Genomic DNA, 15,099 nt, shown 5'->3' with positions numbered 1-15,099 from the left:
AGAGAAACTTGAGCCCGGAGCGGCTGCTGGACAGCCAACCTCGGGCGAAGCTCCCTGCTTGGTTTCTCCGGTAATTAACAAGGGCAGACGCCTGGCGGCCTGGGTCTGCAGTGCTGGGGTTAGGGCTCTTTATATATTCTTGGGGGAGGGAGGCCAGCCCCAGTGGCCAGACACTATTAGCATATCCCACCGCCACCCGTGCTGGGACTGCCTGGGCAAACCTCCGTCTTTGCTCTAGAGACAAGTTGCTGTTTACTGCTCTTTTTGACACTAATGGTTTTACTGCATTTCTGCGGGGGAGGGGTGTGGCTCCCCAACCTGCTCACTTGCACTCTCAAGATTCACTTGGTGTCACAGACAAAAGGAAGGAAGTCTTTAACTTTTTGCAATTATTCACACATTTAAAAACAATAGATAAAACTCCCTACTCTCAGTTGACATCAGTCTACCTGCCTTCCCATTTAGAGATATGGGTAAATCACTTTATTTTTAGGTGTTTGTTTCTCTTTTTCACAGACTTTAGTGATCTCAGGATTCTTCATTTGTTAGTGGACCGGGATAACGGTTGCTAAAAACCTCGAGGGACACTTTCACTCATGGAGTGAAATCTAGAGTTTTTAAAATATATATATTTTGTTCAGATCAGACAGTCGTTTTATAAGCTCTATGTTACTGGGAGTAGGTGGGGAGCTCACTGCTCTGAGTTCTCTCTACCTGTCTGCTCCTCTAACAGGAGGTGGGCTCAATCAGGGTGCAGGTGACAGGGAACGTCCTTCCTTCCTTTTCACCTTGTGCACACGTTTATTGAGCGCCTTCTCCTTTGTACCAGGCCTTTGCTAGACCCTGGGCTGGCTGAAGATACACAGCGCGGCGTCTCTGTATTAGAAGAAACCCAGTTTTACACCGCGAACTCCTTTTCCAGGGGCGCGTCTCCTTTCTCGCTCTCTATCTGCTCCGCCCTATCATTTCAACAGACTAAACAGCCAAGCTGGGCTTCGGGGTCGCTGATTTTCTGCTTTCCGGCAAACTCGCACCGTTACAGATGTAACCCAGCTGCCGGCACAGCCATCCTTCTCGGCTCGTGTAAAATTTCCAACGTCTCAAACCCTGAGGAACTTCACACACTCCCGCGACAAAAGCCGTCCAGAAAAGCAATCGTAGCAGGGTCTTTGAAACTTTTGTGGGTAAAACGCGACAGGCGAGAGCTGTCATTTAAGTAGGAATGAATCTATTAATAAGCTTTTGCCAATCGTCCTCTGGCCTTAACCTACTTGCAGATCACTGGGGGTGGGGGGTGCAGTTTATCTCTAGGAAAAACAATTACTTACGGTTTACACAAATAGACTTAAGTAGTCTGGGGGTTTGGACCCATTAAAACATGAGGGAATGTTCGCATCTCGATCTGCGGTCATCCAGTACAGTAAGTGTAAGTACTTTGTGGGAGAGGGGAACTTTCCTTTCTACCACTTTTCCGTAAAATTATTTTTTAAAACAACACTGGCTGGCTGATTTCACGTCCCCAGGGGCCAGATAAATGCTAACTTTTTCAGGGTGAGATCCTCTCCCCAAAGTGAAGGCCCTGAAAATCAGGGCTAGGAGAGTGACAGTCACTAAGGTTTGCTACAGAGTTGCAGTCCCCTCTCCCATGTTGTGTCATCCCTAAGGCAAAGACACCAGGACCACCACGCTTGGAAAAATCAGGCTCCCTTTCACACCAACGGGCTGCTTAATTGTCTGGCCAGTGGGAAATCCATCTGCACCTTTTTTAGGACTATTAACAGGTGAATGCCTTTGAAATGAATACAACACCCAGGGCTACACCAGATAAAAGAATCAAGTTCCTAAAGGACCCAGGCCAAATGAAAGGCTGCATCCACCGGTGGAAACACTCGAATTCATGCACATTGCTGCCTCTGAAATACAATAGTGGGGTCATCTCATCCAGGAATTCTCAACCACGTCCCACAACTTCTGGCCAGCAGCAGCACTACCACTTTCTTTGGCTATGGAGTTCAGATCTTAGCACACTGGCTACAGCTAAACAGAATTATGTGCAGATTTATGATCTGGGCACAAATAAAGTTGCTCCTTAAAGTTTAGGTGGAAGGTAGAAGTTTTACTTTTGCAACCCTTTCAGCTGATTTCTTTCCACCACACACCTAATATGCTTTGTACCAATTCCTCAGTGTGGCATATTTGTAGCACACAATTATTAAGACTTTTCTATTTGCCACGCACTGTTCTCAACCATTCCCATGTATTCACTCATTTACTCCTTCCAACGACTCTATGGGGACTACTAATAGAAGCATTTTTAAAAGAAGGGAACCGAAACTCAAGGGGTAGGTGGTAATTTGTCCAGGCCACACAGGATTAGGAAACTAGGCATTCCCTTCTCTAGCCTTCAGTCCTAGAGGTGAATTTTGTTTGTTTTCTTCTACAGGTTCAGGCTCAGTGCGAGTGCTTAGCGGTGCAGAGCAGAAACTGGAAAAAGCTGGGTCCTGGACGTCTTCCCCTCCGCTCTCGGTCCTGGGAAGTCGCTGTCACTCAGGAGGCTCTGTCAGTAACGGTCGTTCTCAGATGTTAGGGCTGTCTTTGGTAAGGTGATCTCAAAACAAATTTACCAGAGTGCCGCGGGCGATTGGAGCTAAAGAAACCAAGAAAACACAAGCGCCCGGCGGCTTAATGGGACTTGCTAGCGGGGAAACAGGGTCCAGGGTTGACGACCCTTGGGACTCAAGTGCTGAAAATAGGATCTCAGAGCACCAAAATCAAAAAAACGAGACAAAACCTTTAAACCGCTGTTAGGGGCGAGAGGAGAAAGATTAAAAAGTGGGAGGCAGCGTACAAAGAAGAAGGGGAGCCGGTTTCTCAAAGATGCCTGGGGGTCCCCCAATTCAGGAGAGGTTCCGCTGCTCTTTTCCCAGGGGAAACCTTGTGAGAGAATAATGGGAAATTACGTGAGCGATACAGAGAAAAAAAAAGTTTTGTTTGTTTGTTCATTTGTTGTCTGAGGGGGGAAATTGAACAGGGAAGTATTTTCGCTTTTAAAAGTTCTGTTGGTTATTTGGTTGCTCTTTTACTCAAAATCAGACTAGCTTTGGCTTTTGTTCCTCATACAAAAGACTTAAAATACAATCTGTTTTCTACTACTTCTCCAGAGAAGAGGACTTCTCATATGCAGAGAAAACCACGTGTATTTTAACATGTAAACAGTTGTAAGAAATGATGAGTCCCACACTGGCTGCTAGGAAAGCATAGGAGCAGGTAGACAGGAACAGAGGGGAAGAAAACTAAGCCACATAGGGTGTTATAAACAAATGCCCACCGAGGTTCTGGTGAAGTAGATAGTCAATTTTTTTTTCATTTCACATTCTGAAGAAAAATAAATACAGGTTTGATGTTCTTTCAATTTAGACTTATAAGCAGGTTTTAATTGCTTAGACTTTTAAGTAATCAACTTTTTTTTTTAAGGGAACCTATTTTAGTTTAAGCATTGTGGCAACAATCCTAGTGTTGATGGACAGACCACACCAGCAAAATGATACTCAGAGCTTCCTTTCCTAGTATATTTTGCCCTCCCTAAGAATTCTGCATTATTGAAAATTTTCCATGCTTCTCTTAGTGGGAGAAGCAAATGTCACAGAAAGACTAGCCCATTTCAATTCATTTCTGCCTCTACCTGAGACCCTTAACAACTCTGGGACAAAGGGAGTTGTTCAGGAGATTTTTGCTTATATCTGACTTCAACGTGCTACACAATATCAAACTGTTATTAGCTCTGGGAACCAGGCACACCTAAGTAAACACATTAGTACCTGCCAAAGCTGCTGGAAGAATTTGTGGAGAAGACAGCTGAGGAAGACATTGGCTTCTGCTTGAATTCGAAGACTCCCAGGAGAGATCAAAGGCCTAAATAAGGACTGTTAGCAGCCTTGAGAGTAGAGTAAGTAGCCAGTTCTTGCAGCCTTATCTTTGTTCCAGCACATGGCATAGCCATTCCATCTCATAGGCTGACTCTGAACTAGGCTTGCAAAATTGCTTTTCAGAATGAAACCTCTAAGACCAAGGGTCATCTTTTGTAACACTGCTTTTGAATTTAAGGGAGTGACTGGAGGGGTCTGTTGAAGAAATGTGTTGATGGCTTGGTTCTTTGAGGAAATACCATGTTATTGCTAATTTACTATTGCACCAAGTTAGGCAACGAGATATTCAAAGTTTAAACTAAAACATTTAAAAACTATTTTCCCATATGTGGTGTTCTGAGAGGAGGATTTTGAGATTAAAAAATGGGATAAAATATTACTAAGAAGAACTCACAAACAGATACATTCTAATTTTAAGTCAAAACTATCTTAATAAGAATAAAGGTCAGGTTAAGCAACCCAAGACTTTTCTGTCCACCTCAAGAGCAATTAGGAACACTGAATTTCAGCACCACACTCTCATCCCCCCCCCCAAACATGTGAAAGAGCCTGGGGGCAAAAAAAGGAAGAAAAGATTGTATTAGACATAAGTTGGATTTCCACTATGTTCAGGCTTGGAATTCAATGATCCAGGTATGATGATTCAAGTTAGTTTGAGAAAACTGACATTTCACTTCACGTTTCACAAACTGTATCAATAGTAATATTAAAAAACAAAAAATCACTCATTATTTTATATGGGATATCTTTATGCTTGCCTCTGGGAAAAGGCTCAGTTTAAATCCCAAATTGCTTATTTTTACCAAGTTATTACATCTTGATTTTCTGCTTCCATGGCCCTGTTGGTTTTTTTTTCTGTTTGTTTTTTTTGTTTTGTTTTGTGTGTGTGTGTGTGTGTGTGTGTGTGTGTGTGTGGCTTTGGCTTTGGCCTTAGTAAAGATTAACATCATTAATATCCAATAAAAACATTTTAATTGCAAACACACCAAGGATCTCATTGGAAAGCCTAACATGTCAGCTACAGCAGTGGAGGTCACATGAAGTCTTTGGGAAATATTTGCTCTATTTAATGAAGAGACTTCTATAGGCAAACTTATTCCAAACAATTTCTCAAGTTACCTAGCTAGGAGAGATAGAGAGGATTTAGTTTGCAAAGACTGAATCAAATCTATCAGCAAGTAAAGTCCATGAATTGATAAAAGCATTCTGCTGCTGAGCAGGTTATAACACAGATCGTATTTTAAATACATGTGCAATCACAAAGTAAAGGAGTTCACTTGGTCAATTATATGGTATTTGACTTCAGCCGTGATATAAATCTGATTTTTTAAAAATATAGGTATGTGAATATACATACATTTTAGGGAAAATACTGATTTTCAGGAAAAACATAGATACCTAATAAGAAGCATGATTAATGGTTATACACACTACCCAGATATATTCACACATGTTCTGGTTGGATAATTTGAAATGCTTTCTCACTTATTTTTTAGTTAAATTACTAGCTAATCGCTCTTGAGGAAGAGCTTTTGAAAAGCAACTGTCAAATAGAGCCAAATTATTCCACAGAGAATGGATGTTCCTTCTTATTTCCCAAGGGTTATTTTTGGGGGTGCATGGTGATTGAGAAAACAGGATGGAAGCCTTTGAAATTGACTGGCTCCAAGTTCTGACTCTATACTCACAAATGCAAGAACCTCTCTGCTGCAAAGGATCCTTTTTTCTCTGAAATAGAAATAACCATTGTACGTCTTTCAGTTGTTGTACTATATGAGTTACTATGTAAAATGCTGTAAGTGGCTCATTAATGTTGCTGCTGGTCTTACTGTTATTAATACTTTCCCAACCAGAGCCTGTAAAGTCTTGAAAACCGAATCTGAAGGAACTGTGGGTTATGGTGGAAGAAGGCATCTTGATGGTCAATTTAGATTCACTAATGAAAAATAAAAAGAGAACCGACATTGTTTGTGTTGCACGCTGTTTTGGCTAAACACTTTATATGGGTTATCTCAGTGAATCTTGACAACCCCGGGGGGTTAAGCACCTTTATTGTCCTCCACACTATTTTATAAATGAGGAAATGGAGGAAGAGAGGAAACTGTTACAGCCCAAGGCTTCCCAGTGGCAACCTGGATTCAGTCTGGGGAACCAGCACCCACCAAGTCTCCACCTGCTTTTCTCAAACCTTTGAGAGGGATTATATGTCAATGTCAGTTTCCTCTGTGAACTTTACTGCATTTAAAAAGTATTCTAGGTGAAAGTAGAATTATCCAGATGCTCAGAAAACAAAGTACTACTTAAGTATTACCCCCAGGGGAGACCTCTTGAAATAGAAAAACAAGATACTGCTCCGCTCCTGCAGAGGGCGCTGTTTGTGGCCGTTTGTGACACTTTCGTGGTGTGCGACAGGAAGGTTCAGACTGGAGTGTTAGGCAGCAAGGTTGGGCTGTGAAATAACTGAATTCGATTTGTTTTTCACATTTGTGAACTGAGGACTAGCTCTCAGGGAGGGGGAGGTAGGATAGGGGAGAGTCAAATGGAGGATGCCACTTACAGAATGCACGAGACCAAAGTAGCAATTGCAAAGAAATGGCTTGCCCCTCGCCTCTGCTTCACTTCCCACTGCGATTCTTGGTGGTCGTTTCTTCCTGAGGTTACAGGATAAACAAACCTGGTGCACGTTGTAAAATCCTCACCGTGAGGAGCTCCCGGGGCTTCAAGCCTCTCTGGGGCTTTGCTATTTGGCCCAGCTAAGAGGTTTCATGTGTGTTGTTGTTGTCCTTTGCCCTCAACCATTTAACCCTTCCCTCTCTTGAAGCAACCCTTCCTTCAAAGAAACCCACCCCACCTCAAGAGACAGATTGTCCCCTTCTTTTATCTTTCTCTTCGGAAAACTGACCCAGGCCACACGAGGCCTTGAGGATATTCCAATCTTCTAGCCACCAGTCTAGTTCAAGAAAACTGGAGTGGGGGCCAGAGACCTGGCTAGTGCAGCCCCTGAGGCCTCCAGATGAATGCTTCTTCAGGAAGGACCCAGCCTGGGAAGTCAAAGAGGGAAAGCAATTTGGGCTAAGTTAGCAGAAGATCTTTTAGGAAAAGAAGCAAAGAGCTTTGGTGAGGCAATTTCTTGCAACAATGAGATTTTACTGGATTGAAAATGCAGTTGTTAACTTTGAGTAAGCAAATTTTACCCAGAGGTCCAGGTATATGAGTTAAAAGAAAGAGAAAGTATGTTGATAAAAGTGGAAAGGACATTTTCCTCCTGGATATGTTTCACGTATAACCACAAGTAAAGGTCTACGTGAGATACAAAAGTGAACAGCTTAATTCAGACATTGGGAAAAAACAACATTTTTTCTCCCTTTAGATCAGACTTTAAGAAAACACCCAAATAAATGGGCTTATGTGATGTCTAAAATACGGCTCTCTTTATGTAAATATGCCTCAAACATATTTTTTTTCAGCTGAATAAAAATAGGAGCAACTTTGTTCACATATAAACTTATTTTTTAATATTACAATACCAGGATCCTCTCACATTTTATATACAATATGTCACTCTACACTTAAAATATATTTCTTAGGTTTACATATAAAATGAAAGTACTAAGTTTATTTACAAAAAATACATTCAATATCACTAATATGTAAATGCAACTTTGTTTGAGACAGGAATGAACTTCTTTTGAACATGGCACAAAAGAATCGCTGTAATAACAGTAAATATATTACAAAACCAACCAAACAAAAACAAAGTAAGCCTTCTAGACCTAACCCACTCGCTGTTCCAAAAAATTAAAGCCCAAAGCCGACAGGTTTTTCTCATCTGAGCGTGCACAACAGTTTTGGAGAAATTTCTTTGTGAATTTGTCTCCTTCCCTTTCATAAACTCCTAGGTCTGGGTTCCTAATTAATGTAATATGACCTAATCTAAAGGATTAGGCGAAGGAGGGAGAGAGGGTGGGATCTTCCTGCTGCGTGGAGAACATCACAAACACCGGCTCGGTGTTACTTCTCCACCACCTCCTCCACGCAAGGGAGTTTGCATTCCTCCGAAGAAATGCTGTCCACGATGGACGAAAGACACCGAAGGCTACTCGAGGCCGACGAATCAATGCTTGCCCCTCCTAAAAGCAGAAAACACACACACACACAAACGGCAACGAAGTAAGAAGAGGCAAAGGCGCGCCCTTCTCCAGGCCTCTTAGGCAGCGCGAGAGAAGTGACCCCGCGCGCAAGGAGCGCACTCCTCCTAGGGCGCCTCCCTGCTCTTGCTCCCGGCCTTTTCTGTCTCGAACGAGCAGCCTGGCCTCCTCCCGGGGTGTTCCCTAGCACAGCCCACTACCCTTTCTTTTACTTTACCTTCCTTGGCAGTTATCACGAGCCCCCTGGAATGATCCGAAACACTTGGCCACTGGGAGCTGCAGGTGCGCAGGAAATCCGCACCCTCAAGCTGGAGGAAAACCAAGGCAGCGGTAGATTAGGAAAGAAACATCAGTTCCGAGGGCGGGGGTGCCTTTGTAGGGGTGTCTCCCTGGCTTTCTCGGTGCGCATTTCCTGCCTATTGCAGGTACCCCGTGTTCACGGGTCACTGGGGGTACATTAGAGAGGAAGCAGGAGGGGCGGGCGAGGAAGGGGGACAGGAAAGGAGACCGACCAGCTGGAGGTTAAGGCCCCAAGGAAAGCGTCTAATTAGCCTTTGCATTCCCCTGCCCGGGCAGCATCTGGGCTTACATTCTCTTGCTTGGGTCTGTAGCTGAAGGGGTCCACCCCTAGCTCCTGCATTTTTTCCTGCTGATCCAGCCGGTGTAGCAGGTCCTGCAGCCGCTCGATGTAGCTGATGGCGCTCCGCAGAATCTCCACCTTGGGCAGCCTCTGGTTGGGGTTGGCCACAGTCCGCCGCTTCAGTGCCTCGAAGGCCTCGTTGATTTTCTTTAGCCGCCTCCTCTCGCGCAGGGTGGCGGCTTTCCGTCTGTCGGTGGGGGCAGATTTTCTCTTACATGTCTTGCAAGCCCAGATGAGACACTGGCCGGGGCAGTGGGGAGGCTGTAGGCCTGGGGGCGCCAGGACGTGTTCCTCTCCGCTGCTGTCGCTCCCAGCTTCCGGGGGCATTTGGTCCTGGCAGGGTGATAGGGTACCATCACTCCCTGGGTACAAAGGAGAGCCCTCTGCCACTTCTAATGGCTGCAGGGTAACATTTTCTCCGTCCAAGTAGAAGAAATAGGAGCCAGTTTCAAAAAGGTCCATCATCATGTTCTCCTCCTTGGCCTCTGACTCGGTCTGTACTGGGTGATGGGCTCAAAAACCCAGAGGAACCACCCAGATGGCATTTAATTAGTGCGGTGACATAAGTTGCCCCAGCTTTATATATAGTAGCTCCTGAAACTCAATCCAACTTTGAGCTGTCATAGAGCATCAGTCTCCCAATGTGACTACAGCCAGTGCTCTGTAGAATATCTAGTTTGAAAGAAAACTGAGAAGTGTCACCTCCCAGAATGATGTGACAATCTATATGCAGAACAGGTTAAAACAAAATACACAGAGAGGATACCACAATTTAAACAAAGCCTTGCTTCCATTTGGGACAGTTTATATGCTAACCTGCTTACAGGACAACTTCAAAACAACTGGGGATTAACATGGCCCCGTTCCCCTCCCCCAGGCTCATCTGATTTCTAAGTATAGACCCATGATGAAAGATTGCAAAGGCAATAGCCATTGCTCCGAAATAGCCTGGTTAATATTTCCAGAGTGGTTCAGTTCTTTTCTCTCCTGTCTGTCAAAAAGATGCTATTCCTGTGATTAAAACCATTACAGTCCTTCAAAGGTTATACATGACTTTCAGGCGTCAGCCTCAGTAGCAGCAGGTAAATCTCTTTTCCTCTCTTTTAATAAGGCTGTGAGATGATTTGGGAGCTGGAAGGGGTGGCTGAAAGGTGCTCAGATTCCTTTCTTGGCTATATTTATTTTTTTTTGGGGGGGGGTGGCAACCAAACTCTGAATTCTGTACCCCTCCATGGTGGAGCAGTAGTACCTATGAGGTAAGGGGCGGGACAGAGAATGTGGATGCAATACATGTAATAATTGTGTTTGAAAATAGTTTTAGTGGAAATAAGACTCATACTAAAGCTAACTGATATTTCAGGATTCATTGTGGCCCCTACTCCAAGGTGCCTCTCTAATGGCTCCCGGTCTACACAGTATGCACAGTTTCTTCTGTCCTGTACTCACTATCCATTGACTCCAAATCAGTTGCCACAGGGTTTAGATGAGAAAGGTAGCAACTGAGGCAAAGCAAGGAAATAGAATTTTTAATTGCAGCTGTCCATGGTCCAATACACACACAAGTATGGTTGTTGGGGAGGCAGTACAATCTAAGGATGAAGTGCAGGGGCCCTGGGTTCAAAGAACTCCCTTCAAGTCCTAGCTTAGTTCATTTCTATTTATGTGTGCATGGGTAAGTGCTAGGTCTCGATTTCTTCAAGAGATAACGGTGGTTGCATTGTAACATTTTGGGGAGGATTCGATCAAATGATATCATGCATGTGAAGCATATAACCTTATAATATCTGCTTGATGAACATTAGTGCATAAGGCTATGTCAGGGCTAAGGCCATTTCTTATGAAGGAAATAAAGCACAGCTATTGCAGAGGGTTCTCTCTCTCTCTCTCTCTCTCTCTCTCTCTCTCTCTCTCTCTCTCTCTCTCACTCTTTCTCTCTCTCTCTCTCTTCGTTTGTTATTGTATTTGTTTATTTCCTTTCCTTCCCCTTTCCCTTTCCTTTCTGTTTTTACTTTTCTTCCTTTCCTTTTCCTTCCATTTCTCTTTCTCTTCTTTTCCCTCTTAGAGCCCTGGAAGGACTCCTTCGACCTGTAAGTGGCTTTTGGGAAACAATCGACTTTGGTTTTGGCCTTTATAGTCAGTACCTGAAAACCTAGATGGAAACCAAAGGTCTTATTCTACCCCAAGCAGTGACACTTATAGGCTTTGTTCAGTACGACTTCCTCTTCTTCTTGTTCTTTTTAAAAAATGAATAGAATGAAGACAATGCAAGAAATCTATGGTCAGATAATGTAAGAACTAGCCACAGTTTTGAGTCAAGTCACTTATTCCAGAAGATGATTCTTCATTGTCTCTTTCCGTAGAGCCACAGACTTGGGGCACTAAGTTTTGACATGTTGAGCTGTTTTTGTTATTGTGCAGCTGAATAATTCCTTATCAAGTTTGAGAATCAATTTTAGGTTTTTGAATAAATAGGAAGCACAGGGAAGAATGGTAAGAAGCCAATACTCCTTTTGCGATATTTTCTTTTATTTGTATCAGTCCTCTGGTTGTGGTACGGTGAGCAGTTAAGACTGCAAATTGAAAGCTCCAACAACTCAGGGTATAGTCTAACATCCATTATGGAAAATTACCCTGTGCTCTTAACCATATTCTATCCTGCCTCTTATAATGCAAAGACAATTTTAAAAGCCATTTTCTAAACCAGTAAAATTGAATAGCATTATTGCAAAGATTACTAAGATAACAATAACTGAAATTCATTTATTCAACATTTTTTGGGTACCTATTAAGTGCCAGTTAGTGTCCGGGGTGCCAGGGACAAAGCAGTGAAAAGTGATCCCTTTTTCATGGAGTTTGAACCTGGAAGGGTGAGTGAAATAGACTATTGGAAAAAAAAAAAGGAGAAATAGCCTTGGAATTGCGGTGTGGATTGTTTAGATTACAATCATTTTGAGCCTGTGAGGACTTAGTCAACACTAATATCTCAAATTCTCATTTTTTAAGCCATAAAATTGATACGGTAACAAAAGACATCATACTGTCAAAGATCATGATGAAGAAGATATTTCTAAGAATGTGAAATCAGTTCAAAAATGTATACTCTATAAAAGTATTTTTTTACTGAAATTAGGTATAAAGAAAAAATTAAATAGAAAAACTATTGCAACTAAGGAATTTTGTTGCTTGGATGATAGGAGTGACATTTAAGGTAGGACCATTGATAGACTCACCACTGATTTTAAGAGATACTGGACAGATTGGAAAGAGTCTGCACATCAAGAACTGCTAAAGAATATGAAAGTGCACTCTTTCCCTTTTATTTTGTCCTCCTTCAAGTGTCCCCAGTGGAGAAACAGTTAAGTTCAAAATGTAGAAAGAGAAGATTCTAGAAAAAAGTAGAAAAAGCTTTGGGGTGCTGATTAAGAGCAACCTCCCAGACAAATGTGACATTTCTTTATGTAAATTCAAACTTCACTGTTGTTGCCATTACTTATTAAATTACAAAGCCCCTTTCCCAACATTCTGTAGAACTCAGTCCAATAAAATTATGCTGTTGTTCACCTTGGTTTAAACAGATTTTTCTTTCTCTTTTGTTGTTGTTTTGGGGGTGGAGTAGGGTGGGAGGAGAGAGAAAGAAAACGCCAACTTGGGAAATAACCACCCTTTATTAGATTAGGTAATGGGAAAATATGCAATGATTCCAAACAACAAACTAGAGAACTTCTGGAACTTAAACTGTTTACAAAATATGAGATGCCTGTAATTGCAATTCCATTATTTCTCAGTAGAACTTGGGAGACACAGATCTTGACAAGTGGTCAAAACAGGTTTATGTAAACTGAAATCCTCCAGGCTTTAAATAGTTCAAATATGTTTTAAAAACTTATGGAAAAGTAAATAATAATAAGAGAAAAATAATATTAAGTATTAATCAATCACTTCAGGGGCCTAGAGTTAATTCACAACAAAATCTGAAACTAGGTTAGTAATAGAATTGAGAGTTTTCAAATAGTTTGCCACCCCATTATTCTTATTTCATGCTTAGTTATTTGTAAATGCACTTTCTTCTCATCTCCAAAAAAGCTTGAATATGTCCAGTTCTTCTCTCCGTGAAAAGGAGTGGGAGGGAAAGGATTATGGCTAGTTTAGTCAGTGGTAGATTTTAGCTCTGAGCCTTTGGGAGAGTGGTATGTGTGGTGGAAAAACAGAGCGTTGGAGTAAGACAGAATCTAATTCTAACCATTCTTAAATATATGTTCCAAGCCTCAGTTTTATAAGAGATCAAATGGCATATGTAATACATACATCACAGGCTTGTTGTTAGCATAATGTAAAATAATATATATTGAATCCGTGACATGGAATAATTCAACAGATGTTAATTTTTGTTCTTCCCCTACTCAATTCACAAAGCCTCTCATTGAAATAACCATAGTGAATTAATTGAAAAACCTAGAATTGGTGACACAGATGTTTAAGATAAATGTAGGGATTTATTTGTGTTAGAGGTATAATGGAATAATACTGAAATTAGTGACCCCCATAATAGTGTTTCATTTACTTATGCTCTCAACAAATTTCCAGTATACTGGGGACAGACACTAATTTAAAAAATCACCCAAATAAATAACTGAGCTAAAAATTTTGCAATAAAATGTATAACAATGAAGAGTTTGTCCTGAATGGGAAGCTTGAGAAAGGATGGTTTGGGGACAGAAGTTCCTAAGGTGTTGGGTATTTCTAGAGAGCAAAGTTGAAGCTTTTTTTTGGTGTGTGTATTTATTTATTTATTTATTTGTGGGTTGGGACAGTGATGACAGTAGGAGGAAGCTCAAGGACAAAACAGACAGAGAAGAGTTTGTCAGAAACTAGCAAAGAGATTTTTGTGGATTATATCTAAGGGCTATGACTATATTGTTCTATAGTTGGGTCAAAGAAAGCAGTTTCAGTGATAGCTGAGCAAGTAGAACTGAGGGCTAGACAGAAAATGATGATACGTTTTCAGCAGTGAAAAGAGGGAGAAGAGAGAAAAGGGAATAGAAGAGAGGAGGGGAGCTGGAGGGAGGAGAAAAGGAGAAGGAGCAGAATTGAGTCCAGCCTGCAGATAGAATAAGGATCAACTAGCAAGGCCAGTGAGTAGACCTAGAGAATAGAAGGTGAAAGGAAGGGCCTGCTGACTGAAAGAGAAAATTCAGGAGTCAGATTAATGCTTTAAACTTGTGGCAGCTAAATGAGTAACATGAACCCATGCACCTGTAACTTACCTAATCTGCAGACAGTGTGTGCCCAGAGATTCCCAAACACTGTGGTAAAAATAGTCTTGCATTTAGACTGACAGAACATTCGAGTCACTTCAGAGGACATGGGGGAGGGGCACCAACCAAACAGAAGTAAAGGAAAGATTTTAAAGGCGAATGCTTTGCAGTCTCCAGATGGTGGCAGTAAGTTATGCAGAGAAATGGGGCTGGACCTACACTAAGAAAGGACTTTGGTTTCCAGGCCTGCTGTGGCACAGCCCTTTTAAAACAGATCCAAAGAAATAAGTCCATGAGAAGCAAAGGAAGAACCAGAGAGGCTGCTCTTCAGATCTTTCAAGAAATATATTTTTTCCTCTTTGCTCTCACCCACGATTCCCTTCCATCTGGGAGTAAACCATGACTTCCATTTAAAAAAAAAAAAAAAGTGTGTTAAATTTGTGTACTAACCGCAAAACGCTACTTAAGGAGGCTGCCGCTCATTTCTTATTTTCTAGACATAATTTCCAGAGAAAGAGACAACGAATGCTCTTCTCCCCGAGAAACATCCATTCCTTAGTGCTTAAAAAATGAAGTCCTTTTCATAATTGCTCACTCTTCCATGTTTTACTCCCAGATTTACGAATTTAGAGAGTAAAATTTGTGAACCAGTAGACACTTTCCACGTTAAGTATTGCTTTCTCCTAGGTTACCAGCTGACATAGGTTTGTTTAGGATGGGTACCCAGGAGCCTCCATTTATGCCCTAAAATTGTAAAAATCCCAGGCAAATCCGAATGAGCTGGTCACCGTACTTCCTAGAAAAACATGATAGAAGTTAACAAATATGTATTCACCAATAAGAACAATGAACAGAGTGCAGGATATATAAAGTGAACATTTTTCTTTAGAAAAATTACAGTGGTTACAAATGCAGGCTTTGATGTTAGACTCAAGTTCTAGGTCCAGCTCTACCACTTGCTAATAGTTAATTTTAGGCAAGTTACATAACTTCTCTACGTCTCAATTAATTAGTCCATAAAGTGGAAATAATATTACCTTATAAGATTTTTTAAAGATTAAAACAATGTCAGTGAAACACTTACTGGATAGTGTCTAGCACATAGTAAATTCTCTATACAAATTAGTATT

At 41.6% G+C, this 15,099-nt stretch overlaps 1 protein-coding gene across 1 annotated transcript; it reads right to left on the bottom strand.

Annotated features, from left to right (window-relative positions):
* Positions 1–4,882: 4,882 nt before the first annotated feature.
* MYF6 (myogenic factor 6) lies at positions 4,883–9,317 on the bottom strand. The gene is made up of 3 exons (XM_081060871.1): positions 8,664–9,317; positions 8,292–8,382; positions 4,883–8,056 (listed from the first exon to the last, which is right to left on the bottom strand). The coding sequence occupies exons 1-3, from the start codon at positions 9,180–9,182 to the stop codon at positions 7,938–7,940; spliced, it is 729 nt and encodes a 242-aa protein (XP_080916997.1). The 5' UTR covers positions 9,183–9,317; the 3' UTR covers positions 4,883–7,937.
* Positions 9,318–15,099: the final 5,782 nt, after the last annotated feature.

This window comes from Rhinolophus hipposideros (genome assembly GCF_964194185.1).
Source record: "Rhinolophus hipposideros genome assembly, chromosome: 9".
NCBI classification, from domain to species: domain Eukaryota; kingdom Metazoa; phylum Chordata; class Mammalia; order Chiroptera; family Rhinolophidae; genus Rhinolophus; species Rhinolophus hipposideros.
The sequence above is the reverse complement of the archived record's forward strand: the minus strand, read 5'-3'. Positions and strand labels throughout refer to the sequence as shown.

Bases quoted from the DNA above. Each gene is read 5' to 3' on its own strand.
- MYF6 (XM_081060871.1), bottom strand. From the start codon at position 9,182: ATGATGATGGACCTTTTTGAAACTGGCTCCTATTTCTTCTACTTGGAC. The intron at 8,383-8,663 runs GTAAGCCCAGAT...GTTTTCCTCCAG, and splicing joins ACAGACCCAAGCAAGAGAAT to CTTGAGGGTGCGGATTTCCT. The intron at 8,057-8,291 runs GTAAAGTAAAAG...TTCTGCTTTTAG, and splicing joins CGTGATAACTGCCAAGGAAG to GAGGGGCAAGCATTGATTCG.